Source organism: Pleurodeles waltl, chromosome 4_1, assembly GCF_031143425.1.
Source record: "Pleurodeles waltl isolate 20211129_DDA chromosome 4_1, aPleWal1.hap1.20221129, whole genome shotgun sequence".
Taxonomy (NCBI): domain Eukaryota; kingdom Metazoa; phylum Chordata; class Amphibia; order Caudata; family Salamandridae; genus Pleurodeles; species Pleurodeles waltl.
The window spans coordinates 810,056,673-810,076,639 of NC_090442.1; the positions used below are offsets into that span (position 1 = coordinate 810,056,673).

The following is a 19,967-nucleotide window of genomic DNA, read 5'->3' on the forward strand; positions in this document are numbered from 1 at the left end:
AAGCCTATACAAACCATTAAGCAGCCCTTGTTTGATTTTGAGGAGCATCAGGGATGGATCTCTGGCAATCTTTCTGGCAGCAGCGACGATCCCTCAGTCTTGCAGGCCTCGGCAGGCTCGACATCGGATAATCTTCATGGGGCTGATTTTGAACAATTTGTGAAGTCCTTAGCCTAGGATCATGACTATAGTTCTTCCACTTCTGCCCCCAAAGCAAGTACCAAGAAGATTTGGGGTCTTCCTCTTCCTCCCACAGCCCTGATCAAGAGGATACTCCCCCCCCCCCTTCCCAGTAAATGCACAAAAAAGCCTCGCTATTCTCAGGTGGCCTTGTATGCTCCGAAGGTCCTCACATTTGAACCAAGTTTCATCCTCTGTCCTGGACCCTTCCGTCCAAGGCGGCAGAATACATTCAGGCCCACATATGAGGCCCACATATGTCACAATTTTCATAAAGAGGTCAGATCTCGGCTGCAGTCCGAGTGCTCTAGACCAGACTTTCCTTCCAAGGTTACTGAAACATCTGAAATTGATCCTACTCTGATGACCTATTTTAAAAAGTTTTCAAAAGGCCCTAAGAAGGGCATTGATCATGCATGGCGCGGATGTCAGGACAAGCTTCTCAACATCGCTGGGCCTCTGACAAACATACACCAAATGGGTTTTCTCACCCATAAATTTGGAACCCCCCCCATTGACCCCGAAGTGCTTGTGGGCTCGGCCTCTCAGGAATGTGTTTGTTATGAAACACCAATTCCGCAATTTCTAGAGTACGGCGGTGTTCTTTTCTTATTAAGACGGATCCGAAGTTGGCCGATCTTGCCACCTCTGAGGCAGGTCCTTTGGCGCAGGGACTTCATTTTGGGGCCCTTTTCCTTAAGGAACCATCTAAATTTGCAGCAACATATGTCAACCTGGACAAAACGCAAGGGTCCATCGGGAAGGGCCTTCATCCAGTTTTGACCAGGGCCAGACGCTTTACAGTGCGAGCCTTCGGCGCTATTTCCACCAAGGTCATCAGCGAGGATATTAGCAGCCATACAGAGGAGGTTTTTAAGATGCCTACTCCACCTTCTACCCATCCCGACCTAGAGCGGGTCGCAACGGCTCATGAAGAGGAAAATCCAGAGGCTCCCAGGCCTTTTACCAGGACTCTGGTGCTACAGGTGACCCTAACTCCGATATCAGATGTCATTTTGCGGGGCAGAACAGGGTTTTGCGTTCACAACTGGAGAAAAAAAAAGCACAAGATACCTGGGTACTGGAAGCGTTAAAGAGTTACAAATTGGGGTTTTATGGCTCCCCCAGTCAACAAGTTCCGCCTCTCGAGATGTATTCTGTCTGTCCTCGGCCCCATGGTGTTTCACGAAAGTGATGTGACAGACTGTGGAATCTCTTCAAACCAGATAATTTATCTAGATGATATCATCATAATCATGGCTCAATACCCTCTTCTGATACTTATTCACCTGGAGTGGGCAATATCGCTCCTCCAGGACTTGGGGTTCATTGACAACAGTCAGAAGTCCATCCTGACCCCTTCACTTTTCAGGTGGACTCAGTTCTGATGCAATTAATTCTTCCCCCTATCAAGATCAGCACCATCAAGAAGGAACTGAGATCACTGTTGAGCAAGAAGATGGTATCGTTAAGATGCATAGCCCGGATGGTGGGTCTTCTGTCCTCTTCAATTCAAGGCATATTTCCTAGTCCCCTTTACTATTGGGCCCTTCAGCGCCTCAAAATGTCTCATCTCCAGAAGGGTCTCAGTTACTCAGTGTAGGAAACTGGCACTTGTTGCAGTTACTCCCCCCACACACAAACACACTTTTTGTCTGATATTGATGCTGGCTTGACAGAGTGTGTTGGGATCCTGCTAACCAAGTTCTTTCCCTAAAAATTTACCATTGTTTCCACAATTAGCACACCTCTGGCACACAGAAAAGTCCCTTGTAAAAGGTACCAGTAGTACCAAGGGCCCTGGACCAGAGAGGGTCCTTTAAGGGCTGCAGCATGTGTTGTGCCACTCTAAGGGACCCCTCACCTAACACATGCACACTGCCATTGGAGATTGTGTGTGTTGGTGGGGAGAAAAAGGCAAAGTCAACATGGCATCCCCCTCAGGGTGCCATTCCCACAAACCACTGCCTGTGGCATATGTAAGTCTCCCCTCTAGCAGGCCTTACAGCCCTAAGGCAGGGTGCACTATACCACAGGTGAGGGCATAGCTGCATGAGCAATATGCCCCTACAGTGTCTAATTCCATTCTTAGACATTGTAACTGCAGTGTGGGCATATTAAGTATATGGTCTGGGAGTATGGCATTTCGAACTCCACAGCTCCATAATGGCTTCACTGAATACTGGGAAGTTCGGTATCAAACTTCTTAGCACAATAAACCCCCACTGGTGCCAGTGTGGGTTTTATTACAAAATGCACACAGAGGGCATCATAGAGATGCCCCCTGTATTTTATCCAACCCTCTAGTGTAGGACTGACTGGTCTGTGCCAGCCTGCCACTGGAATATGAGTTTCCGACCCCATGGGGTGAGAGCCTTTGTGCCCTCTGAGGCCAGAAACAAAGCCTGCTCTAGGTGGAGGTGCTTCACACCTCCCCCCTGCAGGTACTGTAACACCTGGCGGTGAGCCTCAAAGGCTCAGGCCTCATGCTACAGTGCCCCAGGGCACTCCAGCTAGTGGAGATGCCCACCCCCCCTGACAAAACCCCACTTTTGGCGGCAAGTCCGGAGGTAAATTAGGAAAAACAAGGAGATGTGGCCCCCTCCCTATCTTGGTTTGGAGGACAGGGAACAATAGGGATAGGAATTTGCCTCTCTCTCCAAAGGCAGTGGACCCAAGGAGGGTGTAGCCACCCTCAGGGACAGTAGCCATTGGCTACTGCCCTCTGACCCCTGTAATGCCCCTAAATCTTGTATTAAAGGGCTTCCCTGAACCCAGCTCACCAGATTCCTGGTGACCTACAAGAAAAAGAAGAAGGACTTCAAAGCTGAAAACCCCATCAGAGAAGAAGGAAGACGAAAACTGCTTTGGCCCCAGCCCTACCGGCCTGTTTCCTGCTTCAAAGAACCTGCAAAAATACCAGCGATGCCTCCAGCGGGCCCAGTGACCTCTTTCAACTCCAGAAGACTGCCCTGGACCCAAAAGGACTAAGAACTCCCACAGCCTCTGCCCGGAGAAGTTGAACTGTTGTATCCTCCTACGGATAGAAAACATTTCGGTAGTAAGGTATGTCAACCGATAGGGCGGGAAGAAGTCTCGCATCCTGGCGGAGATTGCCAAGGATTTCTGGCACTTTTGCCATCAACACCGGATATCGGTAATAGCGGAATATCTTCCGGGTCGCAACAATTCAGTAGTGGACTGGCAGTCTTGTCACCTTCGAGACTTCAGCGATTGGAGACTTCATCCAAAAGTATTTCCCTCTCTCCATTGCCTTTTGGGTTCTTTTTCGATCGACTTCTTTGCATCAAGGCTCAATCGTCCACTGAATCAGTTTTTCAGTTGGCGCCCAGATCCGGAGGCTCTAGCACCTGATGTGTTTCTGCAGGATTGGTCTCAGTTCCTGGGGTATGCATTCCCTTCCTTCATGATGATCTCGAGTTTTGACTCAGGCTCGTCGTTAGAGGGCAGATCTGATTCTAGTGACTCGCCTGCTGAAAGCACAGGCCTAGTTCTGGCTCATTCTGCCAGGGGTGCCATGGCTTCCAAGTCCTTTTCATTGGGTCAATGCCTCGAGGACATTCTCAAGGCAGCTCATTGGTCAGCAGAGTGCACATTTAAGTTATTTTACTACAAACCTATTGTGAATGGCGCTTCAGTGGTGGTGGCTCAGCTTTAAACTAGCATAATCGTGGTATCTGGTCCTGACATAGAATAAAATAATTTCTAGCATTTGCGTCAAGAAACTTTCAATTCTATTAAGGACACGGATGCGAGGATTATCCCACCCAACTTTTTTGTTTCATTCTTGTATTGATGTTTCTTAATTCAGGATTTCTGATAGGTTGAAATGTATTTTCTGTGATATTTTTCACTTCCAGATGTTATTTGAATGTTTCCTTATTTTCCCTCCCTGATGTATTTTTTACTAGGGTATTGAAGGCTCTATCAGCTCAGTGTTTAGGGCCTTGACCTTATTTCTGTGATAAGTAATGAGGAAAGTGATCCTGGCTTTTCTTCCTGGGTTTTGCAGGAAGTGTTTCGTTTTCTTTCTTCCAGTCTTAGAGTTGGTCCGTTCAAGACGACTCTATGAAGCCTTCAGGAACATAGTTCTGCTCGGTTCCAGAGTCTCACTTTGGAGCTCAAGTTCAGTTTTCTAGTTTGATCCTCTCCTTGCAGGATTTTGAGACTGTTTAACTGTTTGGGATTTACACAAAGAAAGAGGCGGCTTATCTGTCTCATTATGGTTATATAGGGCCAGTGGCTCTATGATTGGTCATGTGATGTTACTGTGTTTATGAGAAGTGTAGTTTTAACAACGTTTGTTTTGACTAGCTGCTGGAAAATTGAAGCATAGAAAGAGAAAAATAATCCTCGCCTCCCTGTCCTTAATAGCAATGAAAAATTATTGACGCAAATGCTAGAATTTATTTTTATTCTTCCCGGTCAGGCGATAACTCCCCTAATGCTCTTTTTTTGAGCCAGCCTGTCCCTACTGATCGACCTGCTTCACCGTCCGAAAGCTGCTTGTGCTGCAGTACCCCACAGGGGCCGCCTCCAGTGTGCCCTCGGCCTTGCTGCCTCCAGCCGACGCGTGTTCCCAGTCCGCGCAGACTCCTAGGACAAACTCCTTCCTCCGACAGCGCCGACTGGCCTGAAGATGTTCTGGTTGTTCAAATGATCAGTTTCCACAAGGAATGCATAAAAAGCCCAGTTTTAAGTGTACATTTTGTAAAGGGCAAACAATCGAATGCAATATACCGCTCAGGCTTAGGCGTACACAATCGTGATCAAAATGTAAATGTCTTCACATCAGGCCTCAAAAAGATATAAAGAAACAGTATTGTTTGTGCCCTGCTTTTCATTTAATTTAACCTAATATTCAATAAATACTGTATGAAACTACAGCGGTTAATAGTTAAAAATAATATAAAGTGGTCACTTGATGGCAGCACTGCACCAGAAATACCAGTTTGACGGCGCAGTAAGGCGAGCTTAAAGTTGGAGTTAAATATACAATCACAAATGTTTTAACTCAGTGCTACAGTGCCTAATTTGTTTAGCAGACTAACCGAATTGGCAAGTTGTAAAATTGAGTTGTAAAAAAATGTTCATAAAGTCTCACAGTTGCAAGTAGGCAGTTGGGGTGTAGGGCGGCCAGCTATGATAGAGACATTACAGAAGATCTACAAACGTCATATATTACAATCAATTAGAGGACTATCTAGAGTTACGAAAAGGATGTCTCCAAAATATCCCTACCCATCAAAACTCTGGAGTGAGCAAATTATTATGTTTTAGAGTATGCACAGGAAATTTCAGGATGGGCTGGCTAGTTAGCCACCTCAGATAGAGGCAGTGGCAAGTGGCAATTACTTCAAGTTCTAGGGCTCGATTAACAAAGCCGTTAGTTTACCTAAGTTCTATTTGGCTGTTCGAAAGGCTCGATTCACTAGTGTAAATTCACCTTTGAAATTCTTAAATTGATAAACTCAGGTGTAATAGTACTACAATATGGTCTAGTATTACCTGGGCGTTTGTGCAAACCCACAAACATGTAATTTGTGGGTATTCAATACCTGTTTTTCTGGACTACTGCCACCATGGAAACAGCTGGAGATTTACTTTGTCAAAGGAAGGCGTAAATCTGCTGCAAGGCGGGAAGAGAGGAGGTCCATAATTGGTAGGTGTGTACGGGAGGGAGGTGTTTTATTTGTGAGATAGTACATTGAATTATTTGTTTAACTACTTACAATATGTAATTTAAGAACTCATACACACACACACATATAGGTGTAAACCAGTGACTGTAGATTTTTTTGTGTGAATGGGACCCTAAACGTTTTAAGTCACGGCATTTACACATTGAATTACTCTTTCTTTAGAAGGAAAACACTTCTCCCAACTATTCGCTAATGCTTCTAACCCCTTCCTGTCCACAAAAACAGAGGTTGGCAAGAACACCTATTGTACACACATTTCACATTGGACAAGTCCAGGTTCCGTGAAGGAACAAGCGCTTAACTGTGACACGGTGGACTGGATTTGGAGTAATGAAAATTAGTAAATTATCAATCAAATTTACCATCTCGTCATTCTTCACTTCCTAGTCGCACACCTTACACGGTGAGGAGGTACAAAGGAAGATCAAGTGACATTGTTCATGATGTCACCGAAATAAAGATCAAAACTCTGAATTGTACTGTAACAGTTACACCAGACCAGTTTGCAGCACATCCCCTTCAACTAAACCTGCTATGGGTAAGGTCATTTACACAACCCATCTAACAACTTGCGATGGTGGACAAGTATTTCCCCAACCTTTTAGACCAAAGTTGAGGACATGGGAATCTACTACTATAAAAGTCTTTCTCCTTTGTTAAAAGTCCAATGTTAGGGGTAAATGCTCAATTTTCTGTTGGATCACTGTCAACGAACAACCATTTGCAATGCTGGGGCTCTTGCATTTGATAGAGTTAGAGCTATTAGCATTGTAAATTCCTAGCCGGACTTTTCTTGCCACATAAATAGAAAATTAAAAGTAAAACAGTTGATATAAGCGAGCCAATTCAAAGGTCTACGGCCGCTGTGGCGCAAAGGAGAGACACAAAGGGAAAAAGAAGTTTGCTCACAGTCAAACATATTGGCAAACGTGCAATTATCTATGTAACAGGGTCAATGGCCAAGGCGGTAACAAAATCGCCCAAAGGAGGAACAAACGTAAAGCATTTACTAATGATGATAAAGGATTTTTGAAAGGCAAGCCCATAAACGAGTGCAAGTGATGGGAGTGTGGTGGGCGTGGTTAAAAGCCCACAGATAGATTACAACATGTCAGAGCGCTTGCATGCTCGACCTAAAAACACTTATCTGTCACTCCTTTCAAATCTGTTTTCAGGGATCACAGCAAGGCTTTTAGACACGGATGTATATTTCTAGATGCTATGACATCTCTGCATGTTTTTTTGTTTTTGTTTTTGTTGCTGGTTTACATACAACAAATTCGGCCAAAATAAATCTGAGCACTTGGACACCAGATTACATTGCAGGAGAATAATTGATGTGCCTCGAAACACAAGATGTTCCGTCGATGCCTGAACACGAACCTGGTTCTCCCGGATTTGTGCGTGATGTGTTGCTTCAGCCCAGTTTTTTGTTCTTTGAATTCTGAGACTTGTAGTTTTGTTTATACTATTATCAAAAAATGAACTACAAGTCCCATAATTCAAATAAAAAACCTGGACTGGAGCAGCACATCACGCATGGACCTGCTAAACTTAGCAGCTATGTTCTTCAGTTCCAAATCGGCAGTTCTGGCCGTTAGGCCATATCACCTGTTGCCCTATTTCCCTACACCATGCCCTAATTACTATCTCTTTTTTTAACTCTAAATATGACTCCTAAAGGCACCAAATCTCAGACTTAAACAGGATACCCAGAGTTCGTAAGCCCTACAGAATCTAATGGGAAGTTTTCTACTAAAAAGCTCCTCTTTGAAAACTGAGAACTTTTTCATCATCCCTGCCCAGGGCTTCTCACAGTCAAAGCATCAGCCTTCAACTATAGAAGAGATCCTCACTTAGGAAGAGATGTGTGCATCCACTGAGCAAGGTCCCTTGAATTAAAATGCTATAATTCAGGCAGAGGACTACTGTGTCATAGGAGATGCTGAGAGAAGTAGATGGGACAGTTCTACTGCTCATTTGCCACCGTTATAGTTGAGTCACCATAACACAGGAAAAACATTTTTTTCCTTCATTAATCATTAATCCGACACCAGACTAGTTTTGTGTCATATTTTCTACCCACTGTAAAGATGTTCTATGTCTCCCAGTGGCTAGATAAACCCTTTCCATCAATCTAGACAACAGACCGATCATCAAAGCTACTGTTTTTTCCAGGAAAATTTGTTGCTGTAAGAAGAAAAAGCTGGAACAGATTCTCGTGTTTCACTGCAAATCACCAGTTCAACCAACTATGTAGAAGTCAGTGCCAGAGCTTCAGTGGGACCAACTACCAGCAGGTAAAGTGATGGATGGAATGCTTGAATTAATCTCAGTCACTGGTAATGATTTGGGCAACGTCCCAGTCAATCATTATTTTACACAACATGTTACCTCAGTTTGGACCCATCTGTATGTAAATCACTCTTAATCTTGCTCCAATCTGAAAAGTCCAGTCCAGCTCGAACTGCTAGGGCAGGTCCTCCCTGTACCAGAACACAAACAACCCAGGACTGGTATCACCCTAGTTAGGGCTCATCAGTCAGATATAGCTTGGCCCCAGTGGCACGTCGTGCACAAGACCCACATCTGTTCATTCCCATCCCACTTATGGTGACACACTAAAGTATACAAAAAATGATGGATGGAATGCTTCAATTAATCTCAGCCACTGTTAATTAGGCGGGCTGCATCCCAGTCCAACACCATGTCACCTCATTTGGGATCCAGCCATAGGCAAATCAGTCTTCACTCTGCACCAGTGGGAACATTCCAGTCCTACCTGATCTGAACTTAAGCAGGTTGGCGTGGCCATGCTGTTGTCGGTGTGTGCAAGTATGGCTTTAATTTATCCTGTTTGTGTGTAAAAACTTAGTATTCAGCACTGGTAAGCTTGATCTTCCCATTAGTCTCTTTTTTGACAGAGAACCCTCAAATCTTACACCTGTGGACTTTGTCATGTTGCTATGTTTTCCTTGCACGGGATATTTGCGAGAGTGTACGTTGAGAACAGAGCAGAGTGCTGCACCTTTACATTTCCTCACAGAACCAGTTGGTATCTTGTGCCTGCGCTGCGCCCACAGAGGACCTGAGGGTTCGATTCTGTTAAGATCTGGTGCAGGAGAAGCCGGGGTTACAGCCTCGAGGCTCCCAGGTAAACACAGGCTCCAGCATGACTCAGTGGCCTTTTAGCCATTATGTGATCCTCGCATTTTGGTCCAGGGATGGCAGTCTTAGTGGCCAGCCACTAAAGCAGTCTAGGGGGCAATGATGCAGGGGTGGGCATGGAGGTGGAGGGGTTAAGGATATTACCACTGCACACTTGGATTACGTTTTATTAAATTTAGCAGCCTATTCCTAAAACCCAACAGACAGTACATGTGTTTGCAGTCCGCCCTATTACCCCTGTTCTCCATGGTTGTTTGCTCACTCCACTTTAGTGTTTCCTCACTTCTCCCTCATAATGCTTGCCAGTCCCGCCCTCCCCCACTGCCTGTTGTTTTGTGCCCCCCACTGATCTGCCCACCTCCCTCCCTGTCCTGCAACACACAACAAAACACACTGAAAAAGCCAAATAGCGCTTGCATTCAAGAAAACTGTTTGGCTTTCCCAGTGCTTTTTTCCTGAAGTTAAGACCTGTTGTGTGGTTCTGTTTGCTCCTTCCCGCCACTGTGGTCTTCCCAAACACCTCCCTCCTGTTACTTGCCCTTCCTGCATTCCTCCTGCTGTCCGACATTATGCGCCCCTATCTGATCCTATCTTTCCCAACATGCCACAAAAAAAAAACCTCGCAAATTCTGTTTGGATTTACCAATGTTTTTTTTCCCCTGAAGTTTGCACCCTTTCTTAAAAGCAAATGGGACCAATTTTTCCTGTGGTATGCAGTTCTTCACTTTTCCACTCTTCCCTGAGTGTACATGTTGGTTATAGGGTGTGAAAGACTTGGTGTATTTTTATGCTTTTAAGACTAGTGTGTGTTGTTGTTAAACATCACTGTAGCAGTTTACACTTGTGCATTTGTCTGCTGCTGGCCCACCAGAGAAGGTCTTGTTTGAATCCTGAGCCTGTCCAGTGTAGGAAGCATGATCAGACCTACTTCAGGCCTCAGATAACTCCGGAATGGAGTTCCGCAAAGACATCTGTTTTTCATTTGGGCGTGCTCATTGTACAGGCAGACGAGAGACACCCCAGCTCTCTCACCTGTTCAACAGGTCAACTTGCTTTGCATCTTGGTACTTGTAGGTTGGTTCCCCATTATCATTTCATGGCTGAAAAGTGACTGAATGCAAAACACAGGACTACATGTGCTGCTCAAAGCGCTGCAGACCAAACCTTGGACGGTTCTTTGAATGCCCAATAGTATTGTGATGCTCAAGACGCCTGTGTGCTGAAAGGTTATGTGATCTGAAAGTGGGTCCCCCCAACTCTTCTGCAACTCTAACACGTCATACATGTAAAGCACCCACATATCACCAAAAGTCATCTTGGCGCTGCAATAATCCTTTGTTTTATTGGTGATACGGGCAACAGACATGTGCAACTGTTTCCTGGTTCCTTTCTGGCCCCAGAGGTGCCCTGTTACGAGCGACTCAGATGGGAATAAAATCTGCATTTCCATGTGCTCAGGAAGCAAATTTTTGATCCCACTATGTTGGTGATGGACAGTTCTTTGAATCAGGTACTGAGGACCTGCACTTCCTTAATTTAAAAAGGGAGAGTACCTGCACTTCTCACCATTATTGCAATACGTTTAATGGGAGAGTACAGGCACTTCTGAGGAGCAAATAGGTTCTCTGGTTAATGAGTACCAGCACATACATGTTCTCCCAGTTGCTTTACCTTTGCATCCTTGGACTTGTTGTGTGGCTGTGTTTAATCACCCCTAATGTACCTGTTGTTTAATCCTCTTCCTCCTACAGTCCATTCCTCACCGCCCCAACCTACCCCCCCCCCCCCCCCCCCGGAATTGCTTGTTCTGTTGTATGGCAAGCAGTCTATGAAAGTGCATTCATTTCCCAGCTCATTCCCTCCTCTGCTGCTTCCCCACTAAAATCCCTACGCCCAATTACTCAAGGGTACATAAAGCTCCTCGAGAATGACATAACAGTCACCAAAAGACTCATCCACTGATTCTTTATCGACGTTCATCACAATCAAGTAAAACAAAGCATTTGTCTGCCAAGGTCTGGGTTTTAAAGTAGAAACAAAATTAGCAAACTCTGTTTCCAAGACGAGAGGGCATAAAACTGATCTAACATCCATTGGAAACGGAGAGAGCAATGCTCTCTACCTTTTACCTTTCTCGTGATTTACTGTTTGTGGGAGTTTTTGTATTACAGTATGGTTCAGGGTTTCTTCTAGTAGTTTGGAGTTCACAACCCCCCACCTTGCAGGCATCAAAAGCTGCTTATAAGTGAACAGTATAACAACTGTGATCAAGACCCCAAGCCGGATTAATGGCCACCATAGTTTCACTGACTTTAACAAGGGACCAGCATAATCTGCATTGTGTACGTTTCCAATGCAGACACAATGCAGTGTGCTTCTATAGTATGCCTTTCAATCAAATGTATCTCGAGAACTCAATAAACACAAATTAACCATGTTCTGGCACGACTTGGACCAGTTCACCTGTTGAAAAAAGGCTGTCCAACAGTTCATGTTTCCATAAGAGGTTTGTGCTTTCAAGTAGAAAGAGTTCTGCTGGTTCTCACCCAAGCCCGGTTTAACAGATACCCCCCCATAATGTACACATACACTATGCAGCTTTTTTGACTACAGAGGAAGTGCTTACTCTATTTAAAGCATGAGCTATTGCATGGTTCAGGTGTATGTTCACCCCAAAAAGTAGGATGCCACTGGTCCTTGAACTGTAGCCTAGACCACATCACACATCATTGCAAGCCCCCAGTTCATACAGCTGGAGAAGCAAAACTGCAAGTCCCAGAAATCAAACTGCTGTTCTTGAATGCACCTGGGCTTGATGTCGGTGAATATCGTGACAATGAGATTCTTGACAGTCATTATGATGTTCTATTAGCAATCTTCAAAGTTTATAACTGTAAGTGCTGTCATGCCTAGGATGCAAAAACATGTTTTTAGATCCATACTCCTTCACTGCCCACTGATAAGGCAAAGCAGGTACAAAAAACAGCCTTACACCAATACAGAAGATGATTCCCCTGTCAGTCACTTGTTTCCCTTTCCTCACGGTGGCACAGCCCTGTTGTGCTTCGGGGGCAAAGATGCCCTTCTGTTCTGACCTCACTACATTTAAAAACTAGAGCTCTTGACATTAGTATATATTGGTGTCTAGACATCCTGATATGGGATATTTTTTCTGTGCAGCTCTCACCCTTATCTATCCACCAAGCCACATAATTCCACTCCACACCACACACAATTCCACAACTAACAATTCCAGTCCAACCCACATAATTCCACTCCACAACACATACATCCACTCTAAACCAAAACACATGGGGTAAACACATTGTCATTTACAATGCCATTTGCCCTAACTCTCGCAAATGTGAAACCTATTGGCTTTGCCGATGCTTGTTATCCTTTACCGTGGCCTTCCAGCTAGGCTTTTAACTGCTTACAACTTTTAGAGAGGTTGGGTGGGCCCAGTTCCTATTTTACAATGGACACTAAGCTGGGAATAGCTCCTTAACCACTTGTGGCCCCAGTTTGAGTGACCATTGGACAAGCACCTAACCTTCCTGAATAAATATCTGGTTGCTACACTCATGCTGCTTGCGTCCCCAGCTCCTACTGCCCCAGGGATTCAGCGAGGATGAGTGGAACAGCTACATCGGGGCGGAAAGGAGAGCAGGGATGGCGTGTTCCATACATGGAAGGCACTGGAAGATGATCGCTGAAGTTCAACTTTTTCCGTTCTCCTGGGATAAACCCTCGGGAAATGTCTGTACCTTCTGAATATTCCACCTGCCCCGCAGAGGAGAGATAATGACCCAAATTATTAGGACTACCGGATACTGCCTAAAGCCATAGCGGGGAGGCATGCGAGCAACAGAAACTTAGGACACCTACTAATTCCAAAAGTGAGATGTGTCTGAACTTGCATGTTAGGTTTTCTGATCTAGCTGGTTTCAGTCTCCTCATGTCACGATTGGACATCCTTATATTACTATTGTATTATCATTATAAAGAACGAAAGTGATTCGAACAGTGCACAATTTCTCATCTGATTAAATCTCTTGGGTAAAGTGATTTAATTTCATCTCCCTAATACTAACAGTCTTTTTGAGTTAGACAAACAGTTACTCCCACATGCTTAGGAGGTCATTGCTTAGAACAATATTTGGACTAATAAGTGTAATCATGTTTAAATACTGAAAGTATTACATATTCAAGCTGTGAATTTGCTGCACAGTTTACCAAAGAGCTAAGATATTTACATACATAGAAAAAATAAAATGGTATAGATCATACCTTTGCAGAATGACCGGCACTCATCAGAAACCTGCATATATTGTAGATATTAACTGCTCCTGCGCAAAAAGAAAGCATTTAACAAATATAGAAATTAAATCAATGTTGAAGAGGGAAGAACAAAAATGTACCTTCCTAAATATTCAAGAAAGTTTACAGCCTGACCTCACACACCTGCGGTGGATCGTCTGCTTCGTTTAGCCGAGAGGAAACTGCATCTGTGACTATTTTGATGAAAATACTCCCACAGTGGGTCAGCCACCAACATGCGGTGGGTCATATAGCACCCGAGGGCACGCCTTGTTTAAAGCCTTGTGTTTTTTCTGGAGTGTGACCACCATACAGAGCATGGTATCGAGCAACAATGGCTCACCAGTAAGTAGTATTGATGCTGCTTCCAAGCTCTGGTTGAACATTTTTGAAAATATATTTGCATAACACAACTTTTGGTGCTATTTGTTCTTTTTTTCTTTATATATAAGTCTATATGAATTAATTGTGTTATTGTTATCTGGTGAGACATTGTTATTTAAACCATAAAATCACCCAGGTCTCAGCTGGATACACGGGTTTCGCCTCTTGTTTATATCACCATGAGGAGCATGGTAGGCACGGGCAGGAACAAAAACATCAGTGTACGTCATATTTAACGGACATTACTTCTAGGTTTTTCGAAATCAAACCCCATCTTAGGGGGTTTGTCTTTAAAAAAAAATGAACACAATTCTATTAGGGGTCAGCAACGTTGTGCAAGTTTGCCAGCGGTGGTCCTGCTGTATTGGTGCAAAAACTGTGAAAAATGAGAGGTGGTTCACCGATGGGCCTCGGTTTGACGACCTGCTCTCCATATTTTAAATGAGGTTCTTAGCCCTTGGTCTCCTTTCTACTCAGAGTATTGGTGAACAAGAGCAGAAGGGCCAATCATAGACTATTCATGGAAAGGGGATGTAGATAAAAAAAGCCTTTTGCTAGGCATGCTTTTCCCTTCACACCAGAGCCCACCATCCCAATGCTCATCAATACATCTATCCCAGAGGTACCTAATTTTATGCCATGAATGGTTACTATGGAAGACTAGCAAACCAAGATGGTAAAACATTATCGTTCTTTGATCATATTCTACTTACTTCCCAACTTATTGAGGCATATTTCAGAAACAGATAAACTGAGTAGAAAACTACATAATAGCCATTTCAATACATAAATACATGAATACACCATTAATAATATATAAAATAACAGTATTACACATCAAAAAATAGAGTGAGGGTGGATTGAATTTGAGTTTGTTTATCTGGATTTTTTTTTACTTTCATGTCTTCTACTTGCAACTTCATAGAACTATGTTGGCACCTTAATATCACTGTTTCATGACAAGGCTATCTGATTTTGCATTAACACTTTAACCAAAGCATTTTATGCTGGATTTGTCTTTTTTGTTAAAAATCACCACCCAGGGTAACCTTAAATACTCATCAACATTTTTTATCCAATCATTTAATATTTTTACTGTAAAGTTCATGTTATTGTGTACTGATAGTACACGACAATGTTTTTTTTTAATGTTGTGTTCGCTGAAATGCAGGTTACTGTGTGCTAATGTAAATTTATTGCTGATTTATTTCAATCAGGATTGTCAACGTGTAACGGTAACCTGGGATGCTTAAAATTCCTGAGGTACTGCACGCAAGTAATAAAAACCCTAAATAAGAACAAAAAGCTATTACAGTTGAGGACACTAGGCAGAAAAGCAGAAATGAAACAAAGATAGAGAGTATTTATGAAATAAATCTCTCCCACAACATGCTAAAGAGAAGGTTTCCCAAAAGACTGGAAGAACGGCCAGGCTGTTGCATGTTGCATGATTTAGGGGTAGCAGAGGATACAATAAGATGATAGTGATAGCCCTCTTTCAAGTATATGGTGCCCATACATTGTAGCACAAAAAGGAAACGGAGACCTGGAAGCTTCAGACGCATGGTGGAGGTGCCTATTGAGGGTTGAAGAAACACTGAAGGAATATGATCAGGCTCAGAGAAAGCCTGTGAACTAGTGGAGAATATGTATATGTAGAACAGTGTGTGGGGTACTGGGTCACTCAGGAACAGAACAAGTAAATGGAGGAACATCAGGCATAAAGGAACAAACCTTAGTCCTAACTGGCACAAGAATAGCTTTGAAGCAACAAGGAGCATAAGGAGAAAGATAATGTAGCAATGGGTCTAGGAAGTGTTGTCAAGTTGTGGCTCAGCATGATGCTCAAGCACAAACTGATGTCAGAGAGCTGAGCAGATGCATGAAACCAATACCCCCCCACCCAATCTAGCCTCGAACCACCATTTCTGGAGAAAGGGCATATTGACTGCACCCTGGAGAACATCTGACCCAAGAGGGCTGCAAAAAAAGATCACTATCCAGTGGCTATCAATTATGCCAGAACGAAAAAGGGGAGCAGGATCAGACAGCGATCAGATGTCAATATTTTAAACTTTAGGTGGAGGAGTGATGGGAGGGCAAGTGAAATAGACATCAGATTCTGTTGGTAACATTGTCTCCTCAAAGGATTTTAAGTGAATAAGCATGTGTGAGTAAATAAAGCTCATTTGCGGTGAGCCAACCTCCCTCACATTATATCACCCTGAATTCTCAGTGTCTTAGTTGCCATAGAAGAAGGACTGATATTCATGTACCAAATAGGTTCTGTTTAGGCCTGAGACTTTTATATTACAGACGTGAAAATTTAGGTATGAATATATTTTAATCCCATGCAAACGAAATTACTTTAGCTAGATAAAGCAAGAAAACAAAAATGGAAAACCAAATACATCAACATGCATACCATTGTAAATAAGCCAGCAGAGATGTTCAAACGGTAGAACTACTTGCATGTTAAGTCGCAAAAATGACAACACGCTCAAGCACTTCTTCACAGACTCTTGATTGAGAAGATTTGGATCATTGGCCCTCACAATCTCATATATGCAAACACTTCTTCCTTGTAATGCGAGTAACTAAAAAATAAAAGAATAAATGTGGTTTAAGCAATTAATATAAAACATGAACTCAAGAACCGCTTCCCTTATACATAAATGGCACATTCATTACTTTTACATTACATTTGGATCTAAGAAGGGGCATACTAGCAGGAGGAAGTCAGTAGGCATTTGTTCCCCGTTCATGAAGGTTAGAATCCAAAGGACAAATCTTAATGGACACATTCATAAAGGCACTATAAAGCATTAGCACACTGTTTGAATCTATAGAAATAAACTGTGCAGATGTAAGCAAAGCTTCAACCTAGGTGGAAACCGCCCAATCCACCCCTCCTCATCCCCCCAAAAATAGGTAATCCTGATTTCCAAGTGGTTTGCACTTTCTCATAAGTACTCAGAGAACAAGGAAAGATGCAAGGTGCATTTTTCTGTGACTCAGGGTGGGGCACAATTGGGCTTAACCATGCCCACGCGCCACCCAAACATTTATTTAATAAATATGTACATGTTTTTCTAGGAACACAAAATGTCATTTTTTCACATAAATATAGTTACACATCCAGGAAAACCTTCCCGCAACAATATTTAATCTAAGAATTTTGTCACAGTCCTTGTGTTAACTTTGTCTACAATCCCCCACCTCCAACCAGCGTGAGAACATATCCACTAAGACCAAAACATTTTTGCATGTACCATCCTGCCAATTAGTAGGTCCCACTATATCCAAAGCTACTTCTTCCCAGGTAAATTCAGACATCCTAAGGTTTTCTGAGTTTTATCTGACATTTCACAGCTTGCACAAGATTTGCCCAACCTTTCAACCTCAATATTCCTTAAATTGAAGGCGCTTCAACACAGGTGTAGCTTCTGCGTTCAGCCAGCACAGAATGCCAGCAACATTCTTAACTCCTATATTTATATACAGAATGTAGAAGGAAAAAGAACATTCTACATTCCACCAACCAACATACTTGAGAATACTACACAAGTTTTTTTTCCGTTTCACTGTTCCGCAATGTGTTTGTTAAAACAGCAGTGTTTAGTTTAGGAGATCTACTTAATTACACCGTTTAATTGTGCATTCACATAAATGGCACGCTGGGTATAGGGCAGTGTCACATTGTATGACTAAACTGAAGTAAAACACCTTAATATGGTAAAACTTTCCTTAAAAATATGGCTGCTCTTCAGGTCATGTTGCGTGACCTTATGTCTAAAAGTGTATCGAGGCTTGTGCGTTCCAGGCCTGCGTGTTCCAGGCTTGCACATTCTAAGTATGTAGAACAAGTTACTTACATTTGGTAACGCGTTATCTGGTAGAGACTCTATCGAGCAGAAGATTCCTTACCTTTTGAATTTCCTGGCGTCAGCTGGGAATCCAGAATTTTTGCTGCGCAGTGCCCTGCGTGCGCCGTCGGATGGCATCGTTTGGATCCGCATGGCGTCATTGTTGGAGCAGTCTGTGACGTCACAGTAGCCTATAAAGGCACCACTCCAGAGCGCGTATGTCAGTTCTTTTTCCCACAAACTTCCACAGCAGAAGCGCAGAGCCATGTATAGGACTAACAGTTTGTCTGTGCAAAAAAACTAGCGCTCTGAAAGGGACAATCGCTGACCCTTTTAGACATATCCGCAGAGGGGGGAGGCATGGGCAGGTGTAAGGAATATGCAGCTAGAGTCTCTAACAGATAATGCGTAACCGAAGGTAAGTAACTTGTTCATCTGATAGACTTCTAGCTGCAGATTACTTACCTTTAGAATAGATACCCAAGCCATAACCTCCTGGCGGTGGGCTGCGGATAGATCTTCTTACACTAGAAAGTCCTGTAGGACCGAACAGGCAAAGTGTCCGTCTCTCCGGACCTGATTTTCCAGGCAGTCGTGTTTTTCAAAAATGTACAAGGATGCCCACATTGCTGCCTGACAGATATCTAGGACTGGAACACCCCATGTTAACGCAGTGGTAGCAGCTTTGCCCTTGGTAGAATGAACCCTCGGGAGGCTGTTTCTTGGCCAGTGCGTAGCAGATCTTAATGCAGAGAATGACCCAGCGTGAAATGAATTGTTTCTGCACTGCTCAACCCTTCTTTGTTTCCATGTGCCCCACAAAGAGTCGGTCATCTACGTGGAACTCTTTTGTGTGATCAAGGTAGAACGACAACGCCCTTTTTGAGTCCAGCCAGTGAAGTCGCTCCTGTTCCTTAGAGAGATGCGGTGGAGCAAAGAAGGTGGGCAGGGTGATGTTTTGACCCAGAAGAATGGGGTCACCACCTTGGGGAGGAAAGAGGTACGAGTTCTGAGAACCACCTTGTCTGGGAAGATGGTGAGATACGGTGGCTTAGATGAAAGCTTGCATCTCACTCACCCTTCTGGCAGGTGCTATTACCGCTAAGAAAGCTGTCTTGATGGTGAACAGCCAGAGGGGACAATTGTGTAAGGGCTTGAATGGAGAACACTTGAGAAATCGGAGGACCAGATTTTAGTCTCATTGAGGCATAACAAAGGGCGTAGGGGGAAACATATGTACAAGCCCTTTAAGAAATCTATGTACAATAGGAGACTTGAAAAGTGAAGGCTGATCAGGCAGCCGAAGGAACGCCGATAAGGCAGAAAGATAGACTTTGAGAGTGCCCAAGGTAGAACCCTGCTGGGCAAGGGATAGTATAAAGAGAACGATATCAGAAAGAGAAGAAGAAAGAGTATCAATAGATCTTTCTGCACAATAATATACAAAGCATTTCCAACGGCAGGCGTATACCGTTTTAGTGGAGGGACACCTGGCTGCCAAAATAACTTTACAGACTTCAGGAGGAAGATCAGAGGCCGTCAACTGTTGCAGCTCAATTTCCACCCATGCAGATGCAGAGTTGACAGGTTCGGGTGGAGAACCTTCCCCTGCTGTTGCAACAGAAGATCCTCCCAACGGGGCAGCCTGATCAGAGGATGGATGCTCATGTTCAGAAGCTCTGGATACCAGACACTCTGTGTCCAGTCCAGAGCCACTAGGATTACTTGGGCCAGGTCATTTCTGATCTTTTTGAGAACTCTGGGCAGAAGTGGTATGTGCAGAAATGCGTATAGGAGGCCTGAACTCCACTCGCGATGAAAAGCGTTGCAGAGCGATTGCCGATTTGGAAACTCCAGCACGCAATACTGCTGACATTGCATGTTCTCTGCGAAGGTGAACAGATCTAACCAAGGCTCTCCCCACTGCTGAAAGTGTTTTTATGCCACCTCCGGGTGGAGACACCACTCGTGATCCACTAGGCATCGACAGCTGAGTTAGTCTGCCCTGGCATTCAGAGAACCTGCCAGGTGTTGAACCACCAGGGTTATGCCCTGCTGTTCCAGCCAGGTCCAGAGACGCAGGGCATCTTGACAAAGGGTACACAACCCCACACCGCCCTGCTTGTTGCAGTATCACATTGCAGTAGTGTTGTCTGTGAACACCTGCACTATCTTCCCTTTTACAATAGGAAGAAATGCTTTCAATGCCAGTCTGATCACCCCGAGCTCCAGTAAATTGATATGCAGTCAGGATTCCGCCAGAGACCACAAACCTCTGATGTCCAACTCTCCCAGATGGCCACCCCATCCTAGAAGTGAAGCATCT

General features: G+C 43.9%; 1 protein-coding gene across 1 annotated transcript in view; it reads right to left on the bottom strand.

Moving 5' to 3' along the window:
• CFAP54 (cilia and flagella associated protein 54) overlaps window positions 1-19,967 on the bottom strand; it is a 1,075,777-nt gene that overhangs the window by 987,838 nt on the left and 67,972 nt on the right. Inside the window, exons 4-5 of the mRNA XM_069229529.1 lie at window positions 16,201-16,372; window positions 13,362-13,420 (exon numbers count right to left, since the gene is read on the bottom strand). Coding sequence (XP_069085630.1) covers window positions 13,362-13,420; window positions 16,201-16,372 — 231 coding nt within the window. The remainder of the gene's footprint in view (window positions 1-13,361; window positions 13,421-16,200; window positions 16,373-19,967) is intronic.